A 17,651-nucleotide genomic window follows, 5' to 3' on the forward strand; every position below is an offset into this window, starting at 1 on the left:
GCAGATATAATATAATTATAATAACGTATTATGATGTATTTAAATAATGTTTTTGGTTAACTGTAAAAGATCTACATCATCATTTGATATAGTAGAGTTTTTAATTTTTTTTAGTAGTTCTTCCTTTATTTGAATGTCGAGTTCTAAAGACTTTTTCTTCAATTCACTTTCAACCTTCGCAGCTTGAAGTTGCAACTGTACCAACTCCGTTTTTATTTTAGATAACAATGAGTATTGTTCGCTAATTTTTGAACTCGGTAAACTAGCCGCTATAGGTCTACGGCGAGTAGACCAATTGTTTTCTACGCATCTCTTTGCGCATTGTTTTTCTGAATTTTTAACCGGAAGTGTTGCATTTTCCTCCTCTTTTAAACCAAAATGTACATCATTGGCAACTTCCAAGGAATTTGGTTTAAGTTTCTTTGACACAGGAGCCCTAAGTTGGTCTGGCTTGTATGTTGACCAATCTTCAACTGAATTTTCCAACTCTGGGGATTCCTACATATGTATATTAAATTTACATGCATATATATATTTTAAGTTGTATGTAAAATAAATTTTTTTAAAACCACCTACATTTTCTTTATCTGACACCAAATTTATGAATAAATTTTGGACTGAATCACTGTCGAACGAATTAGGTAATCCATGCACAGTTTTTGGGTTCATAATTGTAACCGCGAGGTCAAAATTAGGATCCTTAACTGTATATGGATTACCACCTCCTGTTTGAAGTGCTGAAAATTTTTCTGCTGCAGCTTCTTTTCTTACATCTTTTTTGTAAACTATGTAAAGTTTCTTCAGGGCTTCCGTGGTTCTATAGCAAGCCCCTCCCGATAGTGCATTGAAACTATTGGTTATTCTAACCCAGGCTTGCTCCTTTTCTTTCCATGTTGTCCCGTCTGTTTTTTTGTTTTCTACTATATTTTTTTCCTCTGACACACATTGCAATAATATTGACTTTTCATGGTTTGAGAAGTTTGGATTCCTTTTCCTTTTTTCTGCCATTTGGTATTATATTTTTAAAACAACAATTATTTTTTCAAATCAATAAAATTTAATTTCAATTAATTAATAAACTGTCAAACCGATTCATTGCTGAGACGAAATATTATTTTTCCTAGCAACGTAGAATAAACTAAGTGAACCTTAAGAACTAAGTTTCTCTTAGAGCTAAGTTTGGAATACTTAAAAGGAAGATTTATGACTCGTTTCAGCAAATGGGCCTTAAATATTTATGTGAAACATAAACCCTTAAGTTCTACATTACGGTTTGCACGAACTTCAAACTGTGTCATAAATTCCTCTAAGTTTAACATAACTTAGGGGGAAGAAATAGTAGAACTTAAGCTGTTATGTTCTACCTAGGCACTTTTATTTTATGAAAAAAGCAAGAATGTCGCTCAAAAATTGATGTCGGTAGTACAAAGGACATGAATTATTATCAATTTAATAAAAATAAACTTACATTCATTAACTTAAACCATCCACAGATGGTACAATTTACACCACAGTTTTTTGTATGAGGCACTATTTTGCTGTCATATTTCATTGACTAATTTTGACACACCAGCACATTTACACACACACACGAATAATTTTTGTTTAACCAATTAACACTTATTTTTGGCTCAAATATACTTTTTTACACTTTTATTCCGCAAGATAAAGACACAAACTTGAAAATTTAACGATATTGTTGTATATTAATTGCTAAATTGCTCAAAATCTATTTAAATTATTTGACGTTTCTATTGATTTGACTTTTGAATTTGAAGTTCTCAGCGATTTATATCATGAAAGTAAATCATTGCTAGGTTAAACATAAATATTTTTTAGCAACTTAGAATAAACTAATGTCGTTTTCGATTGGCTCTCCGGAAGCGTCCGGAATCATTCAGAAGTCTTCTGAAACCATTTTATTGGCATGCAAATGACAGCTAGAACGATTCTGAGAAGAGAAATTCTCTTCTCGATTTCAAATCAGAATCCACTCAAGAAGTACTAATACATGAATATTGAAATGCCAAAAAAAAAACTCAATCAGTGTGTTTTTTTTTTATTCAAGAATTAATTGTTTTCTGAAATTAAAATTAATTAAAAAAAAGAAATAGTTGCATTAAAGCGACGGAATTATTTATAATCATCATCTTCTTCGTCGTGGACCTCATAATTATTATTTTTCAACATTAATCCATGTCATTCGTTTGCCAGAAAAAAATTAATTCAAATTTTTGACATATAAAATTTTACACAAACGCAAAAAAAAAACAGAATTGAGTGGAAGCGATTCAAACCGTTTTATTGGATTTCAGAACGAGTGAATCCTCGAGTGAAACCAATCGAAAACGACATAAGTAAAACACAAGAGTTATGTTCGACCTAGCTAAGATGAGAATTTATGACTAGTATGAGCAAATGGGCCTAAAATTAGATACATCTTTTCAAAAATAATATAGCAAAAAAAGGTCGTATGTATGTCGAATTCTTAAAAGCTTTGTTTAAGGTATAGCAATATTTGCTTGGTTATTTTTTTGTTGGCGTGATAGTCATAAAGGCCCAACTATAATAGACTATAATTTAAGCCTAGTATGGATTGTGTATAGTTCTTTGTGGTGAACAGATAATTGTAAGTTCTTTTCCGCCAAAACAATGGGATGCACAATGTTTTGCGAGAAAAAAAGCTGTGGTGAAATAAAAAATATTTGTTTTTCAGAAAAAATCTCTCCCATAAAATATGCATTGGTTTTTTTTGAAAGAACTGTATAGAGGTACTTAGCTTTAAACACTGCGGCTGCATTCAAGAAAAAAAACATGGATGATCATATTCCCCCAAGTTTTTTTTTTCGATGCAAGTATTATTTTAAACATGTATTTTTATTAATATTTTTTAAACATTATTATTATTTTGTATTTTTTCATTTGTGACCTTGTAATTTTCGGTCTACAATTTGTTTAAATGTATTTCTTCTCACATTAAAACAAATTCCAAAGGGTTACAATAAACCTTCCTCAATTGAAACCAAATATATAGTACGGAAGAAGTTTCCAAAATGGCAAATCTGGAATACTGAATGTATTGAATACTACTTAAATGGTGGTTGTAAAGAATCAACCAATCAATGCCTGTCTATTTAAAAGCTGAAACACAATCACGCTTTGCCGTCGATTTTGACAACTGCCAAAAGTTCAACCATACGAAATCTGTATAACCTCCCACAATGACGCTTTTCTTACGTACGCTTTTTTTTGACAAACGTAAGGAAACGTAAGAAAGCGAGCAAAAGTTCAACCAGGCTGAACTTTTGCTCGCTTTCTGACATTTATCAGGCATAGTTACAATTACCCACATTATTATTGCGCCAAATGTGAATAAAAAAAATTAAATTATTGCAAACCTAGGTGTGTCTTTTAAATGTATTAAAAACAAAAATAATTTAATGATGTTGTAGACTGAGTTTTATTGTTAAAAACAATTTATTTTGATTGGTTTTGTTTTGATAACTTTAGGATTAAAGAATAAACAAATTTCTATGCATTTTTTAAACACATTAATATCGTTTTTCATTTTTCCACAATTAAATCAAAATAAAGACCTGGCCCAATAATTTTGTGAGTGACCGTGTTTTTTTTTATTTGACAGCAGATTTTTTGTTTCAATCAGCTGTTCGAAGTCAAAGTGACAGAAGCGCGCTTTGAGGATTTCTCAACGTAACGCGATGACGCGTCTGGCAAAGCGTGATTGTGTTTCAGCTTTAAATGTGCACTAAGAGTAGGATTAGGCCGTGTGCGAATTGGGTTAAAATGTTGGTTAAATTTTCTACCACGATTTAATTTTGACGTTTGGTTAAAAAAGGGATCAAATTTAGTTTTTTGCTGTGCTAATTGGGTTAAAATGTGTTAAATGGGACTTTTTATTTGGTGCTACTTTGATTAAAATTCCCTCAAGATAAAACAAAATTACCCTCAAAAATGGTTTTTCTTATATTCAATTAATTATTTTTTTTAAGAAAACCCACCTGAAAATTTATAAAATTAAATATCCTAATATGAAAATGTAAGAAATTCTCAATTTCACATTCTCTTTTCTATTTTTATCGATAAATTCCAACTTCATTACGATCAAAAAGAAATTTGTAATTCCGTCTTCGAACACACTAATTCATAGTTCACTAACTGCCAAAAAAAAATTTCTATCTTGAGAAACGTCAAATTTTAACCACTAGTGTCAAATTTTACTCTGCTCTGCAGCTGGGTAAATTTTAACCCATTTTATTCACCACGCTAGTGTCAAAGTTTAACCAAATGTCAAATTTTAACCAACATTTTAACTCAATTCGCACACGGCCTTAATGTCGAATGAAGTCGAAAAATTCATGGGTGGATAAAACAAAAGTATTGGTACGCAACTGTTTTTTTGAAAATGCTTTTTCTCATCATATTTATGTATATGAGTATAATTTAAAATCTTTCTGAATGTATATTCTTTAATAAATTGTATATTATTCAGCAACAGAGATGTGACTGCTTGCTTTTTTTTATTGATAATTGTGCCGTGGTTCAGCTACTCACTTTTTATTAAATTCACAAAAGAAAAATAAATTACGCAAGTAAGTATTTGTGTTTTTTTTATTTTTCGAATCAAAAAATGAGTAGTTACTGAATTGTAGAAAAAACATTTGAAATTTTTGTATTTAGGGCCAATTTTTCAATAGTCAGTTAAACAGTCAGTTAGTACTTATTTATAAGGATAGAGAAAAAATCAAATTTTCAACAAGCAGATATAGCTTATTCCTAAGAATAAAACTATCTGCTTCTTTCAGAGACGAATAAAAATTATTCTAAGGAATAATCTCAACAAAAATATTGTGTCAGTTGTCAAAGCTGTTTTGAAAGAATTTTGAAAAAAATACAGTGAAACACAAGAAAACAAAAACAATCATGAATTAAAATGACGTCTTATTTTAAATATTTTTGAATTTGACAATTTTTGTTCGTTATTCTGTAGAATAATTTATTCTTGATTGAAAAACTCAATGTTTTTATCTGATTGTTTATGAGCCTTATAACTTTATTCGTCGAAGAGTTAACTGACTATTTATTAGAAGATTGAAAAATTGGCTCTTAGTTTAAAAAATCTTATAAAAAATAATCAACTACAAAACAAATATGGGAAATTAATAAAATTGCAAAAAAAATCCTCCCAGGAACAAACTTTTTGAACACTTCCACCGAAGTTTGAGGAGCTGTTGTGCCTTTATTTTCCACACCATCCACAGTCCACAATCTTTATTTTGACATTTGTACTGTGTGAAAAGAAAACTATAAAAAATATGTCGCAACAAATAAGAAGAGAAGTTTGTATTATTTTATCCTTTTTAATCTTTATTTTTTTAATATTAATAAATTATTTTCAATCTTAAAACAGGTATTAAAAGCTTTCAAAAAACTTCATCGAACTCGTGAATATGTTTTCAAAGGAGATCAACACGCACTTACAGCTGCACGAGCCGAAATAAATACCAACTTTCGCAAAAACCAAACCGTAACCGATGAAATCGAAATAAAAAAGGTTTAAAATCTCTTGATTTTATCAATGAAAAACTATTAAAAATACAATATTTTCTTCTAGCTAGTTAAATTAGCCGATGATGTTGACAAAGAACTACGCACAAATGTTGTCCAGGCTGTTGAAAAAGAATCTGGAGTTTATGGTGAGTCTTATTTGGATTTTCTTTTTTTATAAGCAGTATTTGGAAATTGTTTTAAACCCTTTACAGAGGTATCCATTAGAGAGGAAGTACCCCGATTGGAGAATGTTCCTTTCAATCCGGATGCAATCATCATCGAAAAGCCAAGACGTGGCCCGTCTAAATGTGGCGGTGGAGAGTCACAAGCTAGTAAAACTTAAATAAATAAAAATCAAGTAGTTTAGACAAAAATGTTTATTTAGAAAATGTATGAACTTGTTATGATAAAAAGGACACTGTCTCCAGTGTTTAGTTTAGTCACTAGAGCTAGAAGAGTCACGACGTCTTTTTGACTTCTTCTTCGTTTCTTTTTTCGATTTTTGTTTGGTCTTGGATTTTTTAGATTTCTTTGATTTCTTTCTTTTTTCGTCCGAACTTGAGGACGAGGAGGATTCGGACTCCGATGATGAAGATTCTGATTCAGAACTACTTGTGTCTGACTTCCTCTTCTTTTTACTTTTTTCATGACTTTTCTTGGATTTTGAGTGTTTTTGCTTTGAACTGGATTCAATTCTTGATGTTTTTTCTACTCTTTCTGGCGGCTGATCTCTACGAACCTCTTTTGTCCTTGATTCATCGCCATATCCTCGTCCATTTCCATTCCTCGAAGGAGATTGCCGTCGTTGTTCTCTAGATCTTGAGAAATCATCAAAATCTCGACGTCTTGAGGTAGAACTATCAGGAATTCGTCTTCTTTCATTTCCTGGCGATGATCTTCGATCTCTTTCATCTGGAGAACGTTTTCGTGAAATATTTCTATCTCCTGATGTCGATCGCTGTCTGGACCTTTGAGGAGGGGAATGTCGCCTATTTCTTGGTGATGATTGTCTAACAGGTGAATCTCGTCGTCTTCTAACTAAAGATCGATCTTTGGAAGAAGAGCGTTGTCTGTCAGTGTGTCTGTCTTTAGGAGGAGATTCATTTCGCTTTGTAGCAGGAGAATCTCGTCTTCTCCTAACTGGAGACCGATCTCTGGAATTAGAGCGTTGTCTCTCAAAGCGTCTGTCCTGAGGAGGAGATTCCCTTCTCTTGGTCATAGTTTTTTCTCGAGATTGCGAACGATGTCGACTGTTGCGTCTTGGACGTTGTTCCTCCAATCTTCTTTTAGGTTTAGGAGAATTCCCTCTATTTGAAGATCTTTTTTGATTCTCGGAATAATCATTCCGACGTCCTCCACGTGAACCATTATCCCCTCTCCTCACCGGAGAACGACTTTGATCTCGATTCCTTCGCCTATCTCCTCCCCTATTGCCACCTATTAAATCATTGAAATCCAGTTTCCTATCTTTCTCATCTTTATGAACAACTCCTCGACCTTTGCCACGCCATTGAACCTTCGAAACCGATTGAGAGAAGTCCACATGAATCCTACGGTCATCAATCAGAACATTGTCCATTTTGAAGTAAGCTGCTTCGCAGGATTTTTGTTCTTCGAATTCAACAAAAGCATACTGCAGTGAATCTCCACTGACCTTATCCCGAATTACCTCGCAACTCTTAACTTTCCCAAATCGACTAAAGATGATTTCCAGATCATCATCGGTCGTAACCGGATTTAGTTTGCAAACGAAGAGAACATTCTCGGGTGGAGCAATATCTGCATCTGGCAGATCACCAACAATCTCTAGGATAGTTGCACGAGCTTTAGCCTCTCGTTCAGCAAGCATTTCTTGAATCTCTTCGGTAGTCTTGCCAGCAGTATCATCAATATCCTCGTCGGCACCAATTCGTCCATTTTGCATGCGTTCAGCAGTCGGTGATGGAGATCGACTGGGAACTTGAAAGCCTCGTGGATCGCTGAAGGGATCATCCAGAATGACAGTATGCGTGACACGAATATCTTGGTAAGGGCGGAATTTTTCATCAACGATTGCTTCATTCAGTTGCCTCAAAATCTCTCGTCCTGCAAAAAGAAACTAGGTGAATATGATTTGCATATGGTTCAAAATCATGGAGGTGGGAAATTTCGAGAACCGAATTCTTTAAAAATCAACTTAGTTTTATGATACAAATTTCATGCTCAAATGTTCGTTTTAGCTATAATATAATTTGTCGGTTTGTAAACGGGCAGAGCACAAAAAAATATATTTTTTTCTGTTTAACACGAAAAAGCAAAATTAGCACTTGAAAAACGTTCCTCGAAATGGTGGTGATCTAGTATAATTACGGTGACCATCCGTCCCGGTTTACCCGGGACTGTCCCGTATTTCTACAGCTTGTCCCGGGTTTTTATTTAAGAAACCCGGGACGTATAAGTGTCCCGTATTTTGTTATTTGTCCCGTGACTGTCCCGTATTTGCACATTCTATTTTCAGTATTTGTACAGAAAACAAGAAAACAGTGGTTGGAAATTAAATTTTTTCTAATTTTTCGGATAAAGCATTCAGCTCAGTACGCTAATGAAGCAAAACGAAAATTTTTCTATGTCTCCAAAGTTAAAAAACTTTTGGAGCAAGAAAAATTGACTGGACAAATAAATGGGAGTGACAAACGATTGAAAACTCTCCAAATATTCTAGCATAGGTCAGTGTTGCCAGAGAATTTTAGAGGCAAGGAGCCGAATTTTAGAAGTCTTGGAGCCGAAAATCGCCAATTTCAAAAATTGTTCATAAAAACTCATAATAATGCATTTTGTACCATTTTTTTTTTGTTTTTTCATCATTTTTTTCCAACTTCAAATTAACTTAGATATAATATGATAACATAAACAAAAAATTAAAAATAAATATTACTCTGTATTAAATTTATCAGACTTCAAGTTAGATTCTTTAATTTTTATTTTAGTAATAAATAACAAAACAAATATACATTGTGGAATAGTGGAAACAAAATATGATGCTTTCAGAATAATAATGGGTCAAGTCCATTTGAAATTTGTGCATTATTCTGAACTTTGAGGAGCTTTTTCTCAGAAACTAAAGGAACTTTTGAAATAAATGTTTCACAGATCGATAGCTCCATATTGCCAAAATGTCTCTTATTTTATTTGACATAAAACGAAACCCCTAATTTTTAAGACCTTAAAATAGCCAACCTAAAGAGAAGTGGACTTGACCCATTATAATTCTGAACGCCTCATACATAAATGAAAATGGAAGCAGGTACATTCACAATTGCGCTTTTCAGCAAGACGTCAGATTCTATTTCGAAGAAGTATAGTTCTACTTCGAAGGCTTTTAAGGCGTGATCATAATAATCAAGTTCTTTTATTATAAAAGTTTTTAATTTTGAAGGAGCCAAAAATCGCCAAATTGAAAACTTAAGGAGCCAAATTTTGATAAATCGGAAATCAGAATTTAAAGGAGCCGGAGAAAACTTGAAGGAGCCGGTTTGGCTATAAATAGCCTGTCCTGGCAACACTGGCACAGGTAAGAATTTTGTTGGCTAGACCGCGTAATGTGCAACGAAAAGAAAAAATTTCTCTTACGATTTCGTTGTGCAGGTTACGTATGAAAATTTTCTCTAGACTAGGTTTTAGTTCTTAAAATTGTCAGTCAATTAATTAGTTCCAGGTTTTGTTTGTCAGGTTGAAAAGCTTCACCAGGAAATTTTTTTTCGAATAATGAACAACAAATGAAAGAGTAAAGAAGAAGAGTTTATAAACTTTTAAGGACAAGTTAAAAGTTGAATTAAAGATCATACAATTTCAAATTAATTTAAACAAAATTAAAATGTTAAAAAACAGCTCTCCTGATTTTTATTAAAAAATGATTTCTGATTTCGTAAACGATTTAAATGAATTCATCAAAAATGCTCCCATTAAGTCGTTTAGGAAATCTTGATATCAAAATAAGGAAAAATTATGAAAACTCATTTAAAAAAATTTTATTTTTTTTCTGAAAAATTAATATTTTCAAAATGATCTTACGATTTTTTTTATTTGTCCCGGGTTTCGCTTCCAGAAATATGGTCACCGTAAGTATAATACAAATTATATTTCTTGGTTCAGAGACCCATTTCTACAAAAAAATACTTTTTATGCATTTTTTTTATGTTTCTTGGTACATTTTTTTGATAAAAGTGTATATTACAGCAATACTTAGATAGGATACTGACTAAAAATACCCAAAAAATTAATTTTAATCTTAATATATCCCAAAAAAAGCGTCAATTAATTGATGCACTTGATGCATCCATAAATAAAATGCACGACTGGGGTCGCACGAACTTGCTCTTAGAGTTAAAGTTGCTTAAATTTTTAAGACTTTTTATATAGAAATTTGGAAAAAAAAATAAAATTTTGAAATTAAATTGCCCTCCAAAACAAGTATGCAGTTTTGATTGATATATTAGCATGCATTTTTATAAAAAAAAAAATTTCAAAATCGTTAGAGCCGTTTTTTAAAAAACTAATTTTTTATAAATAGTTTTTTGGAAAAAAAGTTTAAAAATAAAATTGGTATGCCATTTTGTAGAAATCACTAGTCAACATCTAAAAACAACATTTCAAAAAAATTAAATGTCCCGTTTTCGAAAATTTGATTTTTCAAAAAAAAATTTTCAAATTTTTTTTAAAAATCCAAAAATTATTTTTTTCAAAATTTTATTATATTTAAATAATATAAATGCTTCTTCACAAAAAGTTTCGTTGAAATCGAATAAGCAGTTTTGGAGATAATCGGATTTGAAAAAAACGGTTCTATGGCAGGTACCGTTAATAATGATTTTCAAAAAAAAAATTTTTTCATTAGAAGATAGATCTTAACTTAAAACTAACACTTGAATTTTTTAAACAAAATCGTTGGACCCGTTTTCGAGATATTTCAATTTTACTAAAATCGGTATATGACAAGTACCGTTATTTTTGGTCAAAAAAAAAAAAAAATTCCAAAAACCCCTCTGGAGAGTCGCCAAATAACGCTGCATACCAGGTTTGACATCAATCGGTTCATCCGTTTAGGCTGTAGCTCCTTATACAGACAGACAGACAGACTGACAGACTGACAGACAGACGGACTTCCGGGACCCACTTTTTTGGCATTGTGTACCATCATAATGTCATGGAAAAATGTTATCTCAACTTTTTTTTTTTTTTGTACGAATGCATAACTTGATATATAGTACCTATATCGCAAGTAAAAAATGCGTGGAATGATAAATCTAAAAAATAATAAATAAACATTTTATGTCTTATAAAAATTCTTAATTTCGTTTATATACTTGTCGAGCATTCTGATTCCTGCTGGAAGTCTAGGAGAAGGTCGTTTTGCTTTCATTAAATCGGAATCATAGTAATCTAAGATGCTAAGATGTTTGTTGTTTTTGCTCAAAAATTAAAGTACTGGTGCTTGAAGAAGAAATGCTAAAACTGGCAAAAGCGACTTTTTGCACTTTTACATCTAAATCTTGAGGTAGAGCAGAAGAACCGGTTTTGCTCTGCAAAGAGTTAGATGCAGTTACATATGCACGATGACAAAATTTGAAAATTAACTATACGGATGGGACTTCCTTTTACCAAAGAATGTATAACAAAAAACGATGTTGTAAGGTAAGCGCAAGTTGTTTCGTCATGTCATTTTACGACTTCTCTAGGTTGCTGTTTATTTTGTTGCAAAGTTCACAAAAATGAACTACATAATTTATTGAACTACTTCGTTCGCCAACGACACAAGCCTAGTTTATTGATTAAAATATTAAATTTTAGTAAGATGCGTCAGTTTTCTTGAGACAACTTTGATTGATATATGAAGCATAACAAAATATAAACTCCTGCTCAAAATTAACGCACACTTTTTTCATCTACCCCTGAATCTTATTTAAAATGACTTTAAAATTATTTGTTCTATTTTTTTATGTTTGCTTATTGTTTAGCAGGTCAGAAACAGTATAATCAACCAAAAAAAAAGAAGGACAAAATTTAGGCCTGAAAACTGATATTGAAATAATTTTAATTATTAAAGAAAAAAAATTTTTTTAAATTAGGCTATTGATTATGTAGTTTAGAAAGGAACTAAGACGTTCACGGGTTTTTATTGCAGGAATCGTTCAATGGGTTATAAAAGAAGATAAAACAGCGGAGTGCTATTAAATGAGAGGGTGGAAACTGAAGATAGGGGTGCAAAAGCCCCCTTTTTGGTTTTTTCAATATACCTCGTAAACCAAGCAAAATTTTGGTATATTGTATATACAACTTTTTGTAGAGAATTAAATTTCCAATTGGAATAATGTTTTTTAAAAATTGAAAAAAAAAATTTCCATACCAAAATAGTCGAAACAATCATAAAAAAAATATCAAAAAAATCGATTTTTTGAGTTTTTTTGCTTTTTTAGTTGTACATTTTTTTTGGGTTGAGATAGACATAAACATTGCTCCAAAGAAAAAAAGAAGATTAAATTTCCTTCAAAATGCTGTACTCACTAAATTTTTTCATTGAAAATTGACCGAAGTATGACCATTTTAGTCTATCTTTTTTTCGCATTTTTAGTTTTACTTAAGTAAAACAGAAACATTTGAGGGGAAAGTACGATTACTTAAGCACCAAGAACTGATAATGAGATTTTGTAGAGGGGTTAAATACAACCATTGTTTACTATGGGAGGGAGGGTCAATGTCCCCCCGTTTTGGAGGGAGGGGCAGTTTTCTAAAAAAAATACTTAAAATTAAAAAAAATTATTAAAAAACAACGGCAACATTTACAGTTTTGATTGATACTTTTTTCAAAAGCTAGAATTATAAACTTAATATTAATTTTAAAATGAAGTTATTTTAATCAATTCTTTTTGAAATACCCGATTTCAAAGTCAAAACTTGTAAAAAAAATGTTCAAAAAGCACATTGAGTACAATTTTCACAAAGACTGTGGACTTCAATACGACTAAGTAAACTACCTTAATTGATTTCTTATCAAATCATGAAAATCATAATGTTCCTATGCCTTCTACTTTTTGAGAAAATTGGAAAAATAGACAAAATACTTTCTTTATCGGAATCACTCGTTTATTTCAAAAAGAATTGATTAAAATAACTTCATTTTAAAATTAATATTAATGGCGTTTTCGATTGGCAGTCCGGAAGCGTCCGGAATCATTCTGAAAAAATTTTATTCACACAAAACTGTCAGTTTTGTACGAATAAAACGCTTTCAGAATGATTCCGGACGCTTCCGGACTGCCAATCGAAAACGCCATAAGATTATAATTCTAGCTTTTGAAAAAAGTATCAATCAAAACTGTAAGTGTTGCCGTTGTTTTTTAATAATTTTTTTTAATTTTAAGTATTTTTTTTAGAAAATTGCCCCTCCCTCCAAAACGGGGGGACATTGACCCTCCCTCCCATAGTAAACAATGATTGTATTTAACCCCTCTACAAAGTCTCATTATCAGTTCTTGGTGCTTAAGTAATCGTACTTTCCCCTCAAATGTTTCTGTTTGACTTAAGTAAAACTAAAAATGCGAAAAAAAAGATAGATTAAAATGGTCATACTTCGGTCAATTTATAATGAAAAAATTTAGTGAGTACAGCATTTTGAAGGAAATTTAATCTTCTTTTTTTCTTTGGAGCAATGTTTATGTCTATCTCAACCCAAAAAAATGTACAACTAAAAAAGCAAAAAAACTCAAAAAATTGATTTTTTTGATATTTTTTTTATGATTGTTTCGACTATTTTGGTATGGAAATTTTTTTTTTCAATTTTTAAAAAACATTATTCCAATTGGAAATTTAATTCTCTACAAAAAGTTGTATATACAATATACCAAAATTTTGCTTGGTTTACGAGGTATATTGAAAAAACCAAAAAGGGGGCTTTTGCACCCCTATCTTCAGTTTCCACCCTCTCATTTAATAGCACTCCGCTGTTTTATCTTCTTTTATAACCCATTGAACGATTCCTGCAATAAAAACCCGTGAACGTCTTAGTTCCTTATTACCCTGTTTTTTTCGACATAATCAATAGCCTAAATGGAAGCACGTGACAGTTCTTTCCAATAATTTTATTCAATACTTGGTATGGTCTCCTCTAGCGAATATTATAATTTGGAGTGGTCTGTTCATTCCACGAATTAACTTTTGAAGGTTTTGTTGTAACTGTTCTTTCACTGCAGTTTTCTGTTGATCAAGAATGCTTGGAGGTGGATTTTGGTCGCAAACGCATTTTTTTCAACATTTCCTAGACATGTTCTTGAATTTAAATCCGGATATCTGTTATTTTAATCTTGAAGATATTCTCAAACTACTCTAGCATGCATTATCGTGCATCAGACTGAACTGTGGACCAAATCTAGGGGTTATTGGAACCGCATGCTGTTCGAGGATATTAGTCAAGTATCTTTGGGTACTTAAAGTAGGTCTAGGATAGCTCACTAGCTCCGTACGTGTTGTAAAGCTGATTGTACTCCATGAAAATTTATGACTCATCTCTAGAAGGTTCGCGGGTTGACAGATAGACTTCAGCATACCTCTCCAAATCTTCCCCACAGACATACCACCAATTTAAGCTCACTCCTGTCTCATTTGAGAAAATAAACACGATACTGTGAGATAAAGTAATAATAGGACTTTTCTGTAAAATAAATATGATGTGCGTTAAATTTGAGCAGGAGTGTATTTTTTATGGAGATGTACAAAGGAGAATGGGCATTGGTATCAAATGAAAGAACTATAACGTAGGAAAAAATTTTACTATGGCTGTTTCCTTCTATGGAATTTAAATTGAAAAATATTGCAATATTAGTGTTGTAAACATGGTGCAATATGTGAAGGACAAATTGAGCTATATTTTTAGTTTTAGTATGAAATATAATGCTTGCCTATTATTTTAATTGGTGAATGAGAAAAAAAAAATAATTAAATGTTATTTTGATTTAAAAAAATGCCTGGACATGAAATTTTCCACCTCCATGATTTTGACCCATATAAGGTGCAATAAGTTTGCTTTTATTACCTTCAACAACCTCTCCAATAACACAATGAACTGAATCCAATGATGTTAGATCTGAACCAAGAGTAAAGAAAAACTGTGACCCAACCATAAACTTTCCCACACTGACCAACGATAAAAGTCCTGGGACAGTATGTTTTATCTTTGGCAATGACTCGGCTTCAAAGAAACGTTTATGTGGACCTTCGACAACACCCCATACAGATTCGCCACCATCTCCAGCACCGGTGGGGTCACCTGTTTGGGCAATAAAATCCCGCTCGATTGTATGGAACAGATTGTAATTGTAGTATTTTAACTTGCAGAGCTTTATAAAGTTTAAACATGCTCGGGGACGTTCTTCGATAAATAAATCCACTGTTATATCGCCAAGAGTTGTTTCGATTACAACTGCCATGGCTGGGGAAAATTTATTTTTTTCTTCAATAAAACAAGAAGTAGAAGAAAAGTTTTTGCAAAACAAAAGGGGGGTTCACATTGACCAACTTACCGGACAGACCGATTGTCATTTGGCCTGATGGCTGAATTATATTTTTCGTTCACACTCATCAGACAATTTTCATCAAAACCCATTTTTCATCTTATTTTGAATGTATCTTTCACCTATTCTGCTCTCAAATTCAAGAGAATGGATTATCACTGTCTGCCGGACAGACATGTCGTTCAATTGACTAACATGTCCGTCCGACCACCAAAAAATCAAAATTTTTTGAAAACCATCCGGCAAACCGGACAGGTCGTCGGATGGGTGTTCACACTATCAAAACAGCATCAGATCAGACCAAACGGCGGCTGGTCTGTCCGGTAAGTTAGTCAATGTGAACCCCCCTAAAACGTTTTTTATCTGTTGACATTTCTAGTTGACACATGACAGTTTGGCCGGTTGACAGTGGCGGATACAGTTTGAGGGACTTTATTAAAGCGTAGTATAGACTTTGTCAGTTTTTAATTAAAAAAAAAAGTGGTGAATAAACAATTTTTCTTGGAGAAAAATGTCTGTGGTAAACATGACAAGTGTAAGTTTTTTTCCGCTAAAACAATGGGATGCACATTGTTATACTCGTGGTGAGTATAAATTTTGTTTTCGATTTTGGTTTATAGCAGTTAAAAAATATTTTTTTTCGGAAAATATCTAAAAATAACCCTCTCCCATAAGAAATGCATTGTTTTGTTTTTTTTGCTAGAAGAATTGTATACGTAGCTTTACGAGAAAAAAATCGTGGTGAGCATACGTTTTTCCATTTAGCTGTGGCGAATTAAAAAAATTTTTTTTTGTCTCAAAAAAATGTCCCATAAAAAATGCATTGTTTTTTTTTTTAGAAGAACTGGATAAAAAAACACCCTGGTGCTTAACCTGAAATATTGGCAGCAGCACTGCAAATTCCGAATCAGCAGACACAAAAAAAAAACTAGTTAAATACATTTTGTCATTCCAAACGTCAGTTTCCACGTTTGTAAACAAATTCTAAACAATTTATGAAAAAATAGTTTGGAAGCACAAATTGAAAACTGTTCAACGTCTGTTTTGACCTTTGACCATAACGGCGAAAAACTGGTCATAACATTTTTTACACTTGATATAAGGTGTGTTTTTTATTACCACCGGTCTTAAGTGGACAAAAAAACGCCTCGGGGCTTAACCTGAAATCTTGGCAGCACTGTATATTGAATGTTCCGAAAACAGCTGACACAACAAAAATTTAGAGTTGTCATATTTTTTGCTTTCGTCCTTTTCTTGTAATTTTCATGTAATGTTTTACAAAGAGATACAATAATAGGTGTGTTTTTTTGTTTATCTATATAGATTTTGTGCAAAAAAACGACATCGAGATTTTTGAAATCAAAACAATTTACGTGTTAAAAACAACAAAAACTTTATCTGTATAGATTTTTGAAAAATCCAGATAATTATCCAGATTTTACTTTCTCTCGATAAAAACAGTAGTGCCAAGGTAGTTTAATTGTTGTGTTCATACAGAAATATCTGAAAATATTAACAAAAAAAAAAAAGCGGAGAAAACGAGGTTTGAAAACAACTCTCATAGAAAAAAATAATCAAAAATTTGTTTGACATGGTTGCATTGAAATGTTAATATCTCGAGATATATGCAATGTACTTTTCAGATAAAAGTCTTAAATGGATCCTGATAAGATTGTTGAACAGATATATATATAAAATTACCAAAGTTTTTTCGAAAAATTAGAAATAAAAATAAAAAAGTTTTCACATTTGATTTTTAAAAAATAAAAAAAAAATTCAATATGGCTACCTTCAAACGCTTATAACACAAGAACGACGCAACTAATGTTAATGGTCATGGTCTTAAAATGTAGCTAAGAATATACAGATAATTTTTGGTTTTTTGTGAAAAAACAATTTTTTTGAATCCAACATGGATGCCATGGCCATATGAAAATTTTTGTTTGCATCCAACATGGATGTAATGGCCTTCCCACTTCGGAGTTAAAATAAAAAAAAAAACAAAAGCAACATTTTTAATAGACAGCTGCCAAAGTATATGTACAGTGGTGCCAAATGTTTGCATGGATTTCAAAAATCCCGATGTCGTTTTTTTGCACAAAATCTATATAGATAAACAAAAAAACACACCTAATGTATGCTAGCAAAACTATTTTAATACATTTTGTCCTTCCAAACGTCAGTTTTCACGTTTTTAAACAAATTCTAAACAATTTATAAAAAAGTTTGTTTGGTAGCACAGATTTAAAACTCTTCAAAAAGTTAAGCCCAGAGAAATCTCCGGGCTAAACAACTAAGCCCAAGGGGCTAAGACCCTTCAAGCAAACAGGTCCGACCTCGGTCCGAATCCGCTCCGCCTGAGGCGGAGCTGAGTCCGACTTCGGATCAGAAACTGGTCCGAAGGCGGCTCAAATTAGTATGGAAATTATAATCACCGCGAAGTCGATTGCATATGTATTGGTGTGGTGAAAATCTCCATTCCGAGAAAACGGAGCCGAAGGCGGACCTGAGTCGGAGCAGCGAAAACCTACCAGAAAGAGG

The 17,651-nt window shown here is 32.1% G+C and overlaps 4 protein-coding genes across 4 annotated transcripts in view; 2 read left to right on the forward strand and 2 right to left on the reverse strand.

Annotated features, from left to right (window-relative positions):
* The window catches only part of LOC129919457 (protein Lilipod), a 147,200-nt gene that overhangs the window by 61,354 nt on the left and 68,195 nt on the right, over positions 1-17,651 (forward strand). The window lies entirely within an intron of this gene.
* LOC129919462 (uncharacterized) lies at positions 5-1,082 on the reverse strand. The gene is made up of 2 exons (XM_056000342.1): positions 577-1,082; positions 5-498 (listed from the first exon to the last, which is right to left on the reverse strand). The coding sequence occupies exons 1-2, from the start codon at positions 1,006-1,008 to the stop codon at positions 40-42; spliced, it is 891 nt and encodes a 296-aa protein (XP_055856317.1). The 5' UTR covers positions 1,009-1,082; the 3' UTR covers positions 5-39.
* Positions 5,131-6,016, forward strand: LOC129919468 (complex III assembly factor LYRM7). The gene is made up of 4 exons (XM_056000350.1): positions 5,131-5,357; positions 5,429-5,572; positions 5,633-5,714; positions 5,781-6,016. The coding sequence occupies exons 1-4, from the start codon at positions 5,334-5,336 to the stop codon at positions 5,909-5,911; spliced, it is 381 nt and encodes a 126-aa protein (XP_055856325.1). The 5' UTR covers positions 5,131-5,333; the 3' UTR covers positions 5,912-6,016.
* On the reverse strand, positions 5,928-15,088 carry LOC129919456 (peptidyl-prolyl cis-trans isomerase sig-7). Its single transcript, XM_056000329.1, has 2 exons — positions 14,633-15,088; positions 5,928-7,653 (listed from the first exon to the last, which is right to left on the reverse strand). The coding sequence occupies exons 1-2, from the start codon at positions 15,024-15,026 to the stop codon at positions 6,005-6,007; spliced, it is 2,043 nt and encodes a 680-aa protein (XP_055856304.1). The 5' UTR covers positions 15,027-15,088; the 3' UTR covers positions 5,928-6,004.

This window comes from Episyrphus balteatus, chromosome 4 (genome assembly GCF_945859705.1).
Source record: "Episyrphus balteatus chromosome 4, idEpiBalt1.1, whole genome shotgun sequence".
Taxonomy (NCBI): Eukaryota; Metazoa; Arthropoda; class Insecta; order Diptera; family Syrphidae; genus Episyrphus; species Episyrphus balteatus.